Source organism: Octopus bimaculoides, chromosome 8, assembly GCF_046866305.1.
Source record: "Octopus bimaculoides isolate indiv1 chromosome 8, ASM4686630v1, whole genome shotgun sequence".
In the NCBI taxonomy this organism is placed as follows: domain Eukaryota; kingdom Metazoa; phylum Mollusca; class Cephalopoda; order Octopoda; family Octopodidae; genus Octopus; species Octopus bimaculoides.
In genome coordinates this window covers 75,607,505-75,623,501 of record NC_142935.1, presented here as the reverse complement: position 1 = coordinate 75,623,501, position 15,997 = coordinate 75,607,505, and the positions used below count along the sequence as shown (strand labels likewise).

The 15,997-nt window shown below is 38.9% G+C and overlaps 1 protein-coding gene across 5 annotated transcripts in view; it reads right to left on the bottom strand.

Moving 5' to 3' along the window:
* LOC106875670 (uncharacterized) overlaps positions 1-13,094 on the bottom strand; it is a 29,195-nt gene extending 16,101 nt beyond the window's left edge. For 2 of the 5 annotated variants that reach the window (XR_016242918.1, XM_014923910.3), the window contains exon 1: positions 12,895-13,094. Coding sequence is in view for 3 of the 5 variants with exons in the window: in XM_014923910.3 (XP_014779396.1) it covers positions 12,895-12,910 (16 nt within the window). In the remaining 2 variants the exon portion in view is untranslated. Of the gene's footprint in view, positions 1-9,942; positions 10,846-12,894 lie in introns of those variants that run through there. The other 3 variants (XR_016242917.1, XM_089356655.1, XM_014923909.3) reach the window with 2 other exon arrangements.
* Positions 13,095-15,997: the final 2,903 nt, after the last annotated feature.

Below are 15,997 nucleotides of genomic sequence, written 5' to 3'. Positions count from 1 at the left end.
ATTCCCCCTTCGAAACACCAACGAGCCTGTTTTATCTCTTTGAAGCTTGAGCCCCAGTGCAGCTCCTCCAACCATTGGCACTGGTGGCTTCACAATCAGCCCGAACTTCTTTACATGACTTACAACCTCTGTGGAAGACACTACAATCTCATCTACCAAGGAATTGATGCTCCTTCTTATCCTGTCCACCTTTCTCAGGATAGACTTGCACACTGTCGCAATTTAGCCTGAAACCCAGCCTGGTCAAACAGTATGTCTGGCCCTATGGCAGCTGATACTGCCACAGTTTCTCGCTTACATGGAGCTGAAAATATGCCAACTTCAAGTCAACCAATCATCGCTGCCCTCGTCATTTGTCTCCATTTGTGCAGTGTCTCACTGCAGACATTAGTCACCTTGCTACCCGTGAGGCACGATACTTTGCCCTTTGTTGGCTGCACCACTGCCATTAGAAGTAGCACTCTGCTCACCACCTCCTCCTTCCATGGGATAAGGACACCTTCCTTAATCCACCTCTCTACCTCTTCTTCAAACTTGCTCCTGGCATGTCCTTTCAAGGTATGCTGGTAGCAGCTCTCAGCTTGTTCTTCGACATTGGGAACTCCTCATTCCGCTGACCATCGAGCACCACCTGAAAGTCTTTGTCTTCAAGGGTGCAAGCAGTAGAGTCCCTCATGGAGCTCTGCTCCTTCTTATGTTGCAGACTTACAGCACATGATACCCCTGTACCACCAAACGAAACCACATCTCTATTAACACTGACACCTCCAAGGCAGTTGATCGTGTCCATCCCCATCACCACATCAATTCAGTCTACCACACAGTCAATCACAATCACAGCTTCAGCATTGTGCCCTGCACTGCTATCTTCAAGTCACTGCTACCCTTACATCCAATCTCGCTGCTGTCCACTGCCTGAACACTACTTGTACCCTTCTATGTTTTTGTCACCCTCAGGGTCAAGAGAGATGTCGCACAGCCCGTATCCACGAGGGCTTTGAACGCCTTTCCCTGATCAAGACTTCAACTACAGGAAGTGACTGCATGAGTGCCTCTATTTGTTTGCGGGGGAAGTTTGAGAGGCAGCAACTTCCCTGTAGCATTTTCCCTGGCTGCAATTTTGAGCGATATGCCCGGTCTCCCTGCACTGGTAATAAACGGGTCCGGGTATCGTCTCTGCGCAGTCATGAGCTTCTGCAGCTGCCATCACCACTGCCTTCCACCCGGTGTTTTGCTGGTTTGAACGATGAGCTCACTCATCGCCATTTTGTCGCTGCCAGGCAGTTGTTGCGGTCACACTGATATGTCAGGAAAGCCATTTACGAAGGCCAGTCGTGCCGCCTTCTCTAGACCCACTCTGGTAAAACCAGATAGCATGGCCAGTCTCCGAACCTCCGCAGCATACTCATTAACCTGTTCCTCTGTCCACCTGGCCATTCCCAGCTTAGCAAACACAATGTACGTTCCCTCCGTATAGGCTTCCCCCAAACGCTGCTTGATCTTAGCCATGTTCAATTGGTCTTCCTTGTCTACCTTGAGGTACAGTGCCAATGTGCTGCCCTCTAGGTACAGGGCCATGAGACCTACTGCATTGTCAATGCCTTGTAGCCTGGCCACTACCTTGATCTTACGGATCCAGGCCACCACATCTCCTTCTCCATAGAAAGGTCTGACAGTATCACTGCCAGTCCTTACCTTCGCTGCCATCTCATGGAAGGGGACAACAACAATGGAGAAATCTCATGGAAGGGGACAACAACAATGGAGAAATATATCTATACACAAGTGCTGAAATAGCTTGTGGTAAGAGGGAACTGTAATATGGGGAAATAAGATATGGTTCACCTACCTTCTCATTGTTGGCTGTCCAGCTGTACTAAGTCCAAAATATGTGCCTTACCTGCAGGGCCAGCCCAAGGGTTGCTGGCGTCCCAGGCAAGCTGAACTTCAGCATGTACAAGCAGACGGTTATGGAAATTTCCTTGTCTTTGTCACAGCCTCCTTGGCGCCAGCTAGCACATGGCACTCTGGGCAACTACTTGAGTTGCTGATACTTTGAGCCAGCCCTGCTTACCCGTCACACCTAATGTTAGCAGCTGCTACTACCAATCCCGCTAGCTTGCTCCGCTGACGTCCGCTCACGGCAAGTGCGCCATGCTGAGAAAGGATGACCCTGGATCTTACTTCCCTCACCTTTCTCTCCCCCTTCTTGTTCCAGTCAAGCCCCTTGACTGTTGACGTCACAGCCCTTTCCTTCCGGGTCATCTTATCTCACAAAAGGTAAAGATGCTATAACAATTAAAAAGGAAACGCCACGCTGCACCAATCTAGACCAATATTTGACACTAGCTTTTTATTGTACTACAATAGTACATATATTATAGAAGTTTCTAGGGTTAACATGCATTTTACAGTCGTAAAAATGTGAAAGTAACTTATCCTAAAAAATGAAAGTAAATTGCGATAGAAATCGGAAGTGACGAGACTATACAAGAGTGATGAATATTTGCCAAGCAGAAAATTAGACGACAGTGTGGTACTAGTGATGATTTATTTACATCATATCTTCATGAACATATGTGGTAAAACAAATTTAGAGACTGTGAAAAATTATTCACGAATCTCAATTCGTGCATCAATGACTTGTTTTCCCGTAGATGAGATTGTTTTCATCTTATTTAAAATATATGTACTATTTTAATGTTTTATTAAATACATGTGCGTTCTGTACATTAGTTATGTCACATACATTGTTTACGTGAAATAATAGGACGCTACTCTCGTCACTTCAGTTTCTATCGCAATTTACTTTCATTTTTAGGATAGTATACTTTCACTTTTTTACGACAGTAAATTGCATGCTAACGGTTTCAAAATGTTTCATTGATGATAACTTATCAACAGCTTATTTTAATCGTGCGCACACGCACACATACACATTATTTTCAAGAATTTATTTACCTGAGCTATAGAAAAAAAAAAGATTATAAAGCTATTTTTAAAACATCCAGAAACGCATACAAGTTGGTTACAAACCCAGATCTAGTGGGAAAATGTTCAGCTTTGCTTCATATATTTTAGTGTACTGCCAATTAAAATTTTTTTTCCATACCTGTGTCATTCACTTGTCTTCACATGACATAACCAAGGTATATTTTTTTTAATGCTCTGACCAGTACGTATTATATCTATATATATTCATATACCCCGAGCTTAACTTTCGTCTCACACACTACTAACACATTTAATTCACCAATGTTACTATTGGTTTCACAGAGATAACAACGTTACAAAATTGAATAAATTAGTTACTGTGAAGAAAAGTCGAACGATTTGGGCAGAAAACATTATCAGAAAAATGTTTTCTGATAATGTTGAATAAATGGATTCAATCGAAATTTTAAGAATAAGGAAAGGGAAAGGGTAACTAGACGAAACAGATGTTAACAAGGAGATAACGATCAAAATGATGAGATAATCAGCACGAAATTTGGAAGACAGAAGGGTTAAATTATATATGAGCCAGGTATGCAGTGAAGGAAGAAGAGAAAGAGAAAGAGAGATAGAGACAGACAGAGAGAATATTGGTTGCTGTTGTTTGCTGTATTGCCTGTAGTGTAGCGTTGTTGTCATGTAAAAAGAATTACCGCTGGTGTGGAGAAAATATTGGTTTAAAATTTTGGTACAAGGCCTGCAACTTCAGGGGGTGGGGTGGGGATGATTACATCGACCACAGTTTTCAACAAGTACTTATTTTATCGAATCCGAAAGGATGAAAGGCAAAGTATACCCCGGTGGAATTTGGATTCAGATCGTAAACACGGGCGAAATACAGCTTAGCATTTACCCCCATGTGCAAACGATTCCACCAGCTCGCAGGCTTAGTGTGAAGAAAAATATTGGTTTCAAATTTTGGTACAAGGCTAGTAGTTTTGGGGTAGGAGTCAAGGCGATTAAACCGAACCCAATGCTCAACTGGTACTTATTTTATCGACCCCGAAAGAATCAAAGGCAAAGTCAACTTCGGCAGAATTTGAACTCAGGACGCAAAGACGGACGAAATGTCGCTAAATAGTTTGCCTGGAGTGCTAACAATCCTGCCAGCTCGTATAAACGCATCCCCGGCGAGGAATCGAACCCTGGGCTCCTGCGTGACAAACGGGAATACTTACCACCATACTACCGAGGATCGGCTAGTGTGGAGAAAAAAAATGTTATAGGCGAAGAGTTAGTGCGAGGAAGAACGGGTGAAAGTAAAGATCTGGCGGAATCATTTACACATATGCTTAGACTACCGATTCGGCAAAACTTCCTTATGATATTTAACTCGGTTCTTAACACCATCAATATGGGGGGGGGGGGAACATCAGTCCATTGCAGTAGACTGAGATGTTTTATGGTCCTTCTTCTGCTTCTTTACATTCTGAGTTCGTCCAGGGGTGGTAGACCTAATCTGTCACTGGAATTTTAATCCAGTACGCTTGCATTTAGACCAGGTCTCTGTTTGAGGATAATCTTCCCTACTCACTCTCACCAGGATCCTGGGTGCTGCCCTTCCATCTCTGATCAAACCCTAAAAAAAAAATGTCGAGCAAAGCAAGATCATCTGTGAGAACGAGAGAGGTGTTCATTAATTAATATACCTCGAGTAAAGAAAACAAGGTGGTTTCCCTGCATTGGTAGGAAGAGGAATAGAGAAGCGTGCTGTGACGTAGTGCAGAGATTGTTCAGAGTGTACATTGGCAGATAGAAATGTCGAGTTACGTGTTTAGAGAGAGCTTGCTTGTTATTACAAACGTTGGAGAGGTGCACACGGAAACAATGTGCGCACGGCCGTTTTAACGTAGTAACTTGCAGAGTTTACAAGTGTAACAGTAAATAAGGTTGGTAGAGGTCGTCAAAATGTTCGGTGACTTGGAATTGCACTTTGGGACCAGTTATGAGTGTACAAGTGGAGATGAAGAAACAAGTGCGATATCTCCAGCGGGACCAACTGAAGGCGCTGGAGAAAAGGAAGCTTCTAACAAGACACCTCGCAACTTTTTCTTTCGTCTAAGGCGGCGAGCTGGCAGAAACGTTAGCACGCCGGGCGAAATGCTTAGCGGTATTTCGTTATGAGTTCAAACTCCGCCGAGGTCGACTTTACCTTTCATCCTTTCCAGGTCGATAAATTAAGTACCAGTTGCGTACTGGAATCAATCTAATCGACTGGCTCCCCTCCCTCAAAATTTCGGGCCTTGTGCCTAGAGTAGAAAAGAATTGTTTCTTTCGTCTGAAAAAGGGGAGGAGAGGATCGAGAAAATAACAGTCAAAGGAAAGAAAGTGAAAATTGCTGAAGATAGCTTTAGCAACAGAGGCGACGCTGAAAGAGGATAAACAAGAGAACCCTATTTTTTGTAGCATGCGTGTATGACGATTGTCATGGCTTTGGTTTTGTGGACTGGGTTCAGTTGAATGAGGGGTTGACAATCGATTCAAGGTAGTGTGATGCACGACAGACCGACCCAGTGCTCTGCGACTATCACATAGAGATTTTAGCTGTGCCACGCAAGATGAAAGAACGAACACACACACAGACACACACACACATGAACATATTTAGTCTTCGGATACATCAACTCCACAGATGTATCCTGGTTCCATTTTTCCTAGCAACTCGAAGTAAGTTGCCAAAATTTAATGTAGTGGTGAAGAATATGTGCTAACACCAGAGTTCAATGCAGCAAACAAAGTGTTATAGTTGAACATAGTTATCTCTTTGTTTATTCACAGGCAAACACATGCCTATCGCACCCTGACACGATAACACAAACATACAACATACTCCACCACATTATGATGACTCCACCACATTTTGGTGGCACCGCTACAGTAGGTTAGCTACATGCAAAGAACTGGATCATTCTTTGGATTTTCCAAGAAATCTGAATAATCTTTACTACATCGAAGAATTTGCGAAAAGGGGATGACAAAAGGGCGAAAAGATGAAAAGTCAAGTTGGGAGTGTGAATCTGTGTAGGCTTGTAACACACAAAGTTGGATATGTAAGGGCTATTGATAAATGACGGAAAGTAACAGAAGTGTCGCAGATGGCCGAGTTAAATTCTAAAACCAGGTGGAGTAAGTTAATGTAAGAAATTAAGACTGTGAGATTGCGGCAGCAGAATGGTTGCAAATATCGAAGATACAACTTGGGGGTGGTCCAATGAATTGGGCAAAGATCTGGGCTGCAAACTAGCCCACAAAGAATTTAACATAGCTGAGTTCATGTTGATATCCATGGTTTTCTGATAGAACTCATCAGAGAGGTGAATGCTGTTCAGGCCTAAGGACAAGTTTGGCTAAGCGGAGAAGGGTGGTACTGTTAGGTTCAAGTGAGGCACAGAGGTGAAAGGAATTAAGTGTTGAGAAGGCTGGGTATGGAAGAAATGACACTAGTTTATATATATATATATATATATATATATATATATATATATATATAGGAACAGGAGAAGAGTTCAGGGTGCATATACAGATTGGGCGGTTGGAATGGTTGAGTTTGTAAAGCTTGGGAAGAAAATAAATAATAGTGATTAAAGATGATTAGGATAGTGTTAATGGGAGTGAGTGCAAAGAAAGGGATTAGTAGCTTAATGGTCCAGGAAAGGTTGTAGGTATTGACGTGTATATTCGTTAGATCGCGATAAAAGTTTGTATTGCGAAGCTGTCAGGGAATTTCCACTCGTAAAAACCTATCCACCAAATAGCTACTGAACCACTGAGCAGTCAGTTTTCTGGCGGCTTTACTTTTGCAGAAGTGCATGAATATATCCAAATCATGGACACACACACATTGTTGTTTGGGGTGAGTCATAATGCCTTAATATAACACACTCATCGGTTCAATTTCTAGTCATTTATTTATTTATTTATTTATTCCAGACTGTCAGGGACAGTCAGTCAAAATCCGTTGATACGGTCGCAAACGCAGCCATGAAAAAGCTTTGTGGACTAAATAAATAAATAAATAAATAAGTGGAAATTGAACCGGCGAGTGCGTTAGGGCTCTATGACTCTCCTCCAGACAACAAAATTTGTTTCAACACACGAATTCACATAAGGAATCTTGCAAACCAGATACAAAAACGAAGTGTGTGTGTGTGTGTGTGTGTGTGTGTGCATATATATATATATATATATATATATATATATATATATATATATATATATACTAGCTGACGTACCCGGTAATTCCCGGGAAAGCGGGGCTTATCCCTTGGTTCCGTTCTCATAATTGTTTCGCTAATCCAATAACAACAATACAAAGTATGTAGCCCTTAAAATGGTTTTTGTGCATTTACAGAGAATACCGAACTGTCTTACACAGGATCTTGTTTTTAGGAATTCCCAACAAGTTATGAATATCCAAATTGTGAAGTCAGTTATGTAATAACATGAAATTAGTTACCCGATAGTAAGAATTCAAATAAAGTAGCCCCCAAAAAGGCTTTAATGCATTCCCAGAGTATATAGAACATAGGAGGAAATACTAATAAGGTATGTATACTAAAACCGTGAAGCATGTTACGTAATAACAGGCTAATCAGATATGAGATAATAACAATTCAAAGTAAATAACTCTGAAAAGGGCTTTTGTGCGTTCCCAGAGAATATTACCCTCAGGGGAACTAGTGTTGGTGTATTCGTGAATAAGTCACTAACCGAAATAAGTGGATTTGTTGTTTAGGAAAATACTATTTACTTGTTTAAGGGGTGTACTGGATAAATTGCGAAAATAACTCTAACTGTTCAAATACTAAGAAATAACATTATTTACATTTGACGGATAGATAAATATCCGTCAAATGTAAATAATGTACATAATTCCTCATCTCTTAAATATAGAACTGTACTAAGAAATAAGCATACTCAATTTCATTTTAACCAAATAATTTAGGACAATGAATGGGTTATTTCCCTCGGCTTTTAAAATAAAAAATATTAGATATATATAAGGTTCCCTTCCAGGGGTCCTATTATCGAATTTTTCAACAATCTGAGTATGCCACAAGATTTCTAGACATGAGTTCTACGCACGTGTCGAGTTTCATCGAAATCGATGAAACGGTGCAGGAGGAGTTAGCTAACAACTCCACAAACACACCAACAAACAGTATTTGCCACATATATATATATATATATATATATATATATATATGTGGCAAATACTGTTTGTTGGTGTGTTTGTGGAGTTGTTAGCTAACTCCTCCTGCACCGTTTCATCGATTTCGATGAAACTCGACACGTGCGTAGAACTCATGTCTAGAAATCTTGTGGCATACTCAGATTGTTGAAAAATTCGATAATAGGACCCCTGGAAGGGAACCTTATATATATCTAATATTTTTTATTTTAAAAGCCGAGGGAAATAACCCATTCATTGTCCTAAATTATTTGGTTATATATATATATATATATATATATATATATATATATATATATATATATATATATATATATATATATATATATATATATATATATGCTAATTTTTCCAAGAAAGATTTATAAGTGACCAAAATTCATTTAGGACACTTCCAAGTGTTGGTAAAAATTACGAGATATATATTTTTAATATAGATATATTTCAGAATGGAGTAAGATTTACCAGGATCAAATTTTAGTCTGATAAACGAAAGAAATAATTGGAAACAAAATATCTCGAGCCTACAAGTTCATGATGTTGAGCTTATCCAGATTTTTAAAGCGTTTAAGGCTGAAGAACAAGACTTTCTTAATAGACTGTTGCAGGGTGCCACTGGTACTAATTTTCAAGACTGTCCTGGAACAACGTGACATGAAGTATTTCGCTCAAAAACACATCACGCCGCGTTATGTTCTCGGTGGGTGGAGAATCAAAACCATGACTCGGAGATCTTGAGTTCAACACCATGATCGTTAAGTCATGTGTCTTCACTAAAATATGTATGCAATGAAGTCAAATTAAAAGTAACAATTCTTTTATTCTTTTACTTGTTTCAGTCATTTGACTGCGGCCATGGAAGAACACTGCTTTAAAGGGTTTTAATCGAAGAAATTGACCCCAGGACTTATTCTTTGTAAGCCTAGTACTTATTGCATCAGTCTCTTCTGCTGAACCGCTAGCTTACGGGGACATAAACATACCAGCATCGGTTATCAAGCAATAGTTGGTGGGGACAAACACAGATACACACACACACACACACACACATATATATATATATATATATATACATATACGACGTGCTTCTTTCAGTTTCCGCCTACCAAATCTACTCACAAAGCTTTACTCGACCCGAAGCTATAGTATAAGACACTTGCTCAAGGTTCCACGCAGTGGGACTGAACCCGAAATATGTGGTTGGGAAGCAAGCTTCTTAACACACAGCCACGGCTGAAGGTTAATTTATTCAATGATTGTTATTTTTAACTACTATAACTATTAATATTTGTTTATTTCTAATGAAGTCTAACATGTTAGGGCAGTTATTCATATCCACGGCACCCTGAAAGTGAAAGTACTTACTTCAAATGTTTACAAAATGAAACTATTTAGTATTGAAAGGAGAATAATGGACTGGCATTGTTATTCTGAAACGTTGACTACGTTCTTAATTAACGTGAGCAACATGGCTATTAACTACCAAAAGTATATCGAATGTTAATGGACGAGAGAACGATTAACAGCAAATACACGCGACATAATTACTTTTCTGTAAAATTTTGCTCTTGATAGAATGTGTTAGCATTTTAGTGTTTGAAGATAGAAAATCGGTATATATACATATAAATACACAGAAATAATTATCTTATCAAAATAAATTCTGTTTGTTACAATTTGCAATAATTCAGTGAAAGGAATATATTTTACACAAGAAAAACAAAAAAAGAAAAGGGAAAAAAACATCAATGCAATACCAAATGCCTCAATTGGTTGCACATTACAAGGTTCAATGGTACCTGTTGAAGCAAGGCAAAACGCTCGCAGCATTGCCACGGGCGATGACGAAGCTTAGGCGTTGGAACAGCCAAGCACCTTCACGGGCATCTCCTGACACCTCGGTCAGACGAGCGTCAACGATGAACTTCGCCGTTAGCGACCCAGCTGCTCCAAATGTCTCAAACGCCACAGGCTGGAAGAGATAGTTCACTGACAGGTCCCGATATTTCAGGATTTTGTTCCGTTCGGCTACGGAAGTAGTGACGTTCCCATTTACCACAGCATCCAGGATGTGGGAGGGAGTAAACGAGTCAAAGACTGTGACGTCCCAGATGAGGTTTCTACCCAGGGACAGAGAGAGTAAGACTACCTGGTCTCTTCCTATCACTTATGAATAATCCTGCCAGCTCCAGAACTGAGGGTATATTTATCCGAGCCAAAGCCCGCTTAATGAGTAAGTTTAGCACGGTGTGACGAGCGAAATGACCAGCATTTAGGAGGTAAGACAAACCGTGAAGACCTGTGAAGTTGAGGGGCTTACCGCAGCGACATTTCAGTCCCCTACAGACGTCGGCTTCCACTCTGAGTGCTATAGAGATGTGGAGCTCATCTAGACTGAGTAGACCACCAATAGTGGCCACAGGCAGGGCATCAATTCAGTCTTCCGAGAATTTTGCACTAGCAGAAAGTAGGTGACACCTTGAAAATTGATCAGGTTGATCAAGGAGAGAATTGAAAGTGGGACCTGAGTGTACATTGTTCCATACTTTCTGCTTCTGTCTATCCTCAACTGTAACAGGAACTGAAAAAACCCCAGCACTCTCCACTGTAATAGAGCTTCATCCATCTCCTAGTCTGTGTTGGATAGGAGAGAATGTTGCCTACAAAAGAAGAGCAAGCATAGATGGAGGAAAGAAAACAGGGAAGAGATAGAGAGGAGCACTTGCGCAGACCTAGACCCCCAAACCATTTGGGCAAAGCAACCTGGTCACGAGACTCTGGATAGAGTCTGACATTGACCAAGACCAAGCATCGAGTTCCATGAAGATTAGGTCGTCAAAGCATTGGAGAGACGACAAGAATCTGAGAGGGACAAACTCTGCTCTTGATTGCATCGATTTTACTTTTTACCCTCGAAAATATTATTATTATTATTATTATTATTATTATTATTATTATTATTATTCAAAACAAAACTATTCTGACAAAGAAATACATGCGCTTTCATGGGGCCCTGAAACGATTCTGTCAGTTATAAAGTTGCATCAAATATAGTTAGTACTAGTATTAAAAAACACATAATACCATTTAAGTTAGAAAAATAAATAAAAAATTATCTGGGTGTTGGCTTCCAATAAATAGTAAAAATGAAGCCCTAATGTAGCAACCCATCAAACAAAACATCAAGGTTGAAATCGTAAAAATTGTTTTAAGAAATACAAGTGAAATATATTCAAATGGATATCTGATGAAAATAATGATGCAAACGTTAAGTGTTGTTAATTGACTCTTAAAAATTTTAAATAAAACAGATAACCAGAAGCAAAAAAAAACTTCCAAGACAGAACGACGGTAATTCTGATATATTACAATCAAATATATATTTGACGAGTTCTAAACATTATTAAGTCATACGAGTAAATAAACCAATTCATTGAAATAAAATTTTCAAACAAGAATTGTGTACAATATTGAAATATCGCAGAAATATGAAAAATAAACATTTCTTGAATTCTTCGTTAATTATGGCAAATAAATTATGAATTTTATAAAAATAGAGCATTAATATTTTTCATTTACTTGAAATAAATACTAGATGTTAAAATGTCATTTTGTAGCTAAAACAATTAGTGTCGTTGCAAAGGAAAATAATGCCACAATGCTGAGCAATTAATTACAAATATAAATGTCCATTTAGTAATATCATTTTATCACAACAATAATATTTTATAGAACACATATTGTATGTCATTGTTACAGCAGACTAAATGTTTTGATGCTGAAATGTCATATAGTTGACAAATAGTAGTAAGGCTAGTTAAACACGAAGGCTGCAAGCCTTCTGAGACCACCCTGAATTGTTATTATTATTTTCATTATTTTTTACTTTTTCTTTTTTCTTGTGGTGGGGGACTTTAAATTTCATAGCGATAAAACCTTGCCGTGTTTGATTTCACTATTTATACAACTATATTTATTTGACAATTTAACTTTTTCATATATCGAAGATAAAGGCAGTGGTAGTCTTATTATTTCATGACAACATAGAAAAAGAACAAGCTATAAAGTAACTGCCACATTAATTGTTGGCATTACGAAACATTTTATTAATGCTACTTGTTTTTGTATTTCTAAATGTGTAGAAGTAATTATTCAATAGTGTCGTAGGCTAAATCCGAAGGAAGGCAACTGCTATGATGCTACCTGGGTAGAATCAGTCACAATGAAAATCAATGTTTTCAGTCAGTGACTGAAAATACAATTAATTACTGTCATTAAACCGTAGACTTGATCTGATTAGGTAAACCTATCATCAAATGTATTCTAGCCATAACATTTTATCTTTTAGGAGTATTTAAATCAACATTTTCTTAAGTGTCCTTCCCGTTTTTAAGAGAGTGGGATGTTTTCAGAGGAAATTTGATTGTTATTTCTAGCAAATTGAGCAACCGCGTAGAGGCTCCCTGCTTGGTTCGAGATCATTAATTGTTTGTATCGGAAATTTTTGGATCGCTTGAAATCTATTATTGCCATGGCAACAGTTAAGACTACTACTACACAGACTTGCAAGATATGTGATAGAAACATTCGAAAAACTATTTCCAATGTTTATTCCTTTAAAAAAAAATGAAAAGAAGGAAAAATATAAAACATCAGAAGAAATATGAAGATAAAGAATGGTGCTTGAAAAATATATATATGGATCTTACCAGTTTCCAGTTCCATGTCGCTATTTGGAGAAAGCTATGGATGAGACGATGTATAAAGATATTGTACTGGACTTGATGTGTGATGTGACAATGAGAACAGATGACAGTGAGCCAATTAGAATAAGAAAGCAATCACAAGAAATTCTTGACAAACGGCCAGTAGAGAAAGTGAATGAGGATGGGGTGTGCACATCTGCTGTGGGGAAAGCATGGTTATAGCAGCCTAATGTGAATTGTCTCCCTTCGCATTATAGCATCTGCAGCTGTTAAGATGTCTATCTGCATAGGCAATCATCATCCCTTTCTTTCTGGAAAAAAAAATACGCAAGTGACAGTCATTCTTTTCTTTTATCACTGAACTGTAAATTGTGATATCTGGTGCTTTTGCCAATAACAGGTTAAATAATTCACTTCACACACCTGTAGCTTTGAATTCAATCCCACTGTGCAGCACCTTGGGTGGCTCCTGCCATAACCTCAGGCTGGCCAAAGTCTTGTGAGGGAAATTTGGAGGACAGAAACTATGTGGAAGCCTGTCAAAGAGACTGCTCCTGTTCTTGAGTGGCCAACTTAATGCATCAACCAGTTAGACACCACCAGTGCCTTCAGCAGAGACCAGTAATTGTGAGTATTCAGCCTAAACTGACTAGGGAATAAATACCTTAATGACCCCAAAGAAGTCATGTCCCTTTTCCCTCAAACTAAACCATTTTAAAGAAATGCATATCTCTATTTGAAATAAAATGCGAAATGATATTTTTTTGATGTTTCATTTAGAATTCTGTGAATCAACTAAACATTTACTGAAAGATTCAAATATACTCAATGGTATACTCTTTTACTTGTTTTAGTCATTTGACTGCGGCCATGCTGGAGCACCACCTTTAGTCGAGCAAATCGACCCCAGGACTTATTCTTTGGAAGCCGAGTACTTATTCTATCAGTCTCTTTTTGCCAAACCGCTAAGTTACGGGGATGTAAACACACCAGCATCGGTTGTCAGGCGATGTTGGGGGACAAACACAGACACAAACATACACAGACACACATACATATATATATATATACATATATACGACGGACTTCTTTCAGTTTCCATCTACCAAATCCACTCACAAGGTTTTGGTCGGCCCGAGGCTATAGTAGAAGACACTTGCCCAAGGTGCCACGCAGTGGGACTGAACCCGGAACCATGTGGTTTGTAAGCAAGCTACTTACCACACAGCCACTCCTGCACCTATTGGTTTCATATTTTGGCACAAGGCCAGTAAGTTCAAGGGAGGGGGTAAGCCAATTACATCAACCCTAGCACTCAACTGGTACTTATTTTATCAACTTTGAAAAGATGAAGGGCAAAGTTGACCGGGGCAGAATTTGAACTCAGAATGAAAAGACAGATTAAATGTCACTAAGCATTTTGCCCAGCCTTTCTAATGATTCTGCCAGCTCACTACCTTGGTATATTCTCTTTTTACTCTTTTACTTGTTTCAGTCATTTGACTGTGGCCATGCTGGAGCACCACCTTTAGTCGAACAAATCGACCCCAGGACTTATTCTCTGTAAGCCTAGTACTTATTCTATCGGTCTCTTTTGCTGAACTGCTAAGTTATGGGGACGTAAACACACCAGCATTGGTTGTCAAGCGATGGGTCAAGCGATGGTGGGGTGACAAACACAGACACACAAACACACACATATATATATATACATATATACGACGGGCTTCTTTCAGTTTCCGTCTACCAAATCCACTCACAAGGCTTTGGTCAGCCCGAGGCTATAGTAGAAGACACTTGCCCAAAGTGCCATGCAGTGAGACTGAACCCGGAACCATGTGGTTGGTAAGCAAGCTACTTACCACACAGCCACACCTGTGCCTATGTTTAAATGATATTGATTTATATTTTGTTAGAGTGTTACACTATAAGTGTGTGACCAATATTTTTTAATAACAATTTTCCCAACCCATACTAGTCCAGTCAATTATATTAAAAGAAATATTGCATTATCAATTTGTTAAACAAAGCAAAGAAGCAGCAATCTGCTAGAACCTAACAATTCTTTGATATCATATCAATATCCTTGATGCAAACTGTTCACCTGTTTACTAATATAAATCTTAAGATGATTTAAACATTAATTCACCAAGGATAGTTAGGTTTGACAATATCAACTGTCAGAGAACTTCAAGTAATACTTCTTAATCCTTTCAGTTATGTAAACTAGATGATGTCACCTAAAATCTCCCATTGTGTTGTAAACTTAATCTGCTGCTAAATTTGATACCACCTCCTTACTTTTGAATATGTTTAGCAGAGATGAGATCTTAATGTTCACCAATCCTGTAAAGTTTATGGCCATCATAAGCCATAACAAAATTGAAGAAGTCTCCATAGAGAAGTTATTGCATATATTATGCACATCAGGTACCTCTGTATTCAAAAGAAATATGAAAAACTTTAATCATAACTACAGAATGATGTAGAATAATCGAGTCTTGTTAAAACATACCTAGTAGAAATTTAAAATAGAAAGAACATAGGACTAGTAAAATCCTTTCTAATTTTGGCACAAGGCTAGCAATTTTGAAGAGAAGGGACAAGTTGATCCCAGTACTTGATAGGTACTTATTTAGCTGACCCCAAAAGAGTGACAGGTAAAGTCAACCATAGCAGAATTTGAACATCAAGTACAAAGTGAATAATAACTCCACTAGCCACCATCTGCAACATTCAGCAGTGTTGTTTCATTTCCTTAAGGACAACTTTATTGATAAGGAACTATTTGACACAGTCCCAGACTCCTTTCTATTCTACGAATGGGCAAACTAATTTCCCTTAAACATGAACAGAGAATGGCAAGTGGAAAACTTTGTGTAAGAAATTATTAGGATGCAGAGCTATCAATTGCACATTTACACTAAACTCACAAACTGTATATATTGCAGTATAAATGGCCATATCCTCAAACTCATAAACGAACGATTTAGATAGAATCATTAGGGAAAGAGATATGGATAGCCCTTGTTTGCCTATTCAAAAGAATAATGAATGCTGACCTGAATGTATCAATCTGGGTGACAGTAGCATTACGGCATTAGTG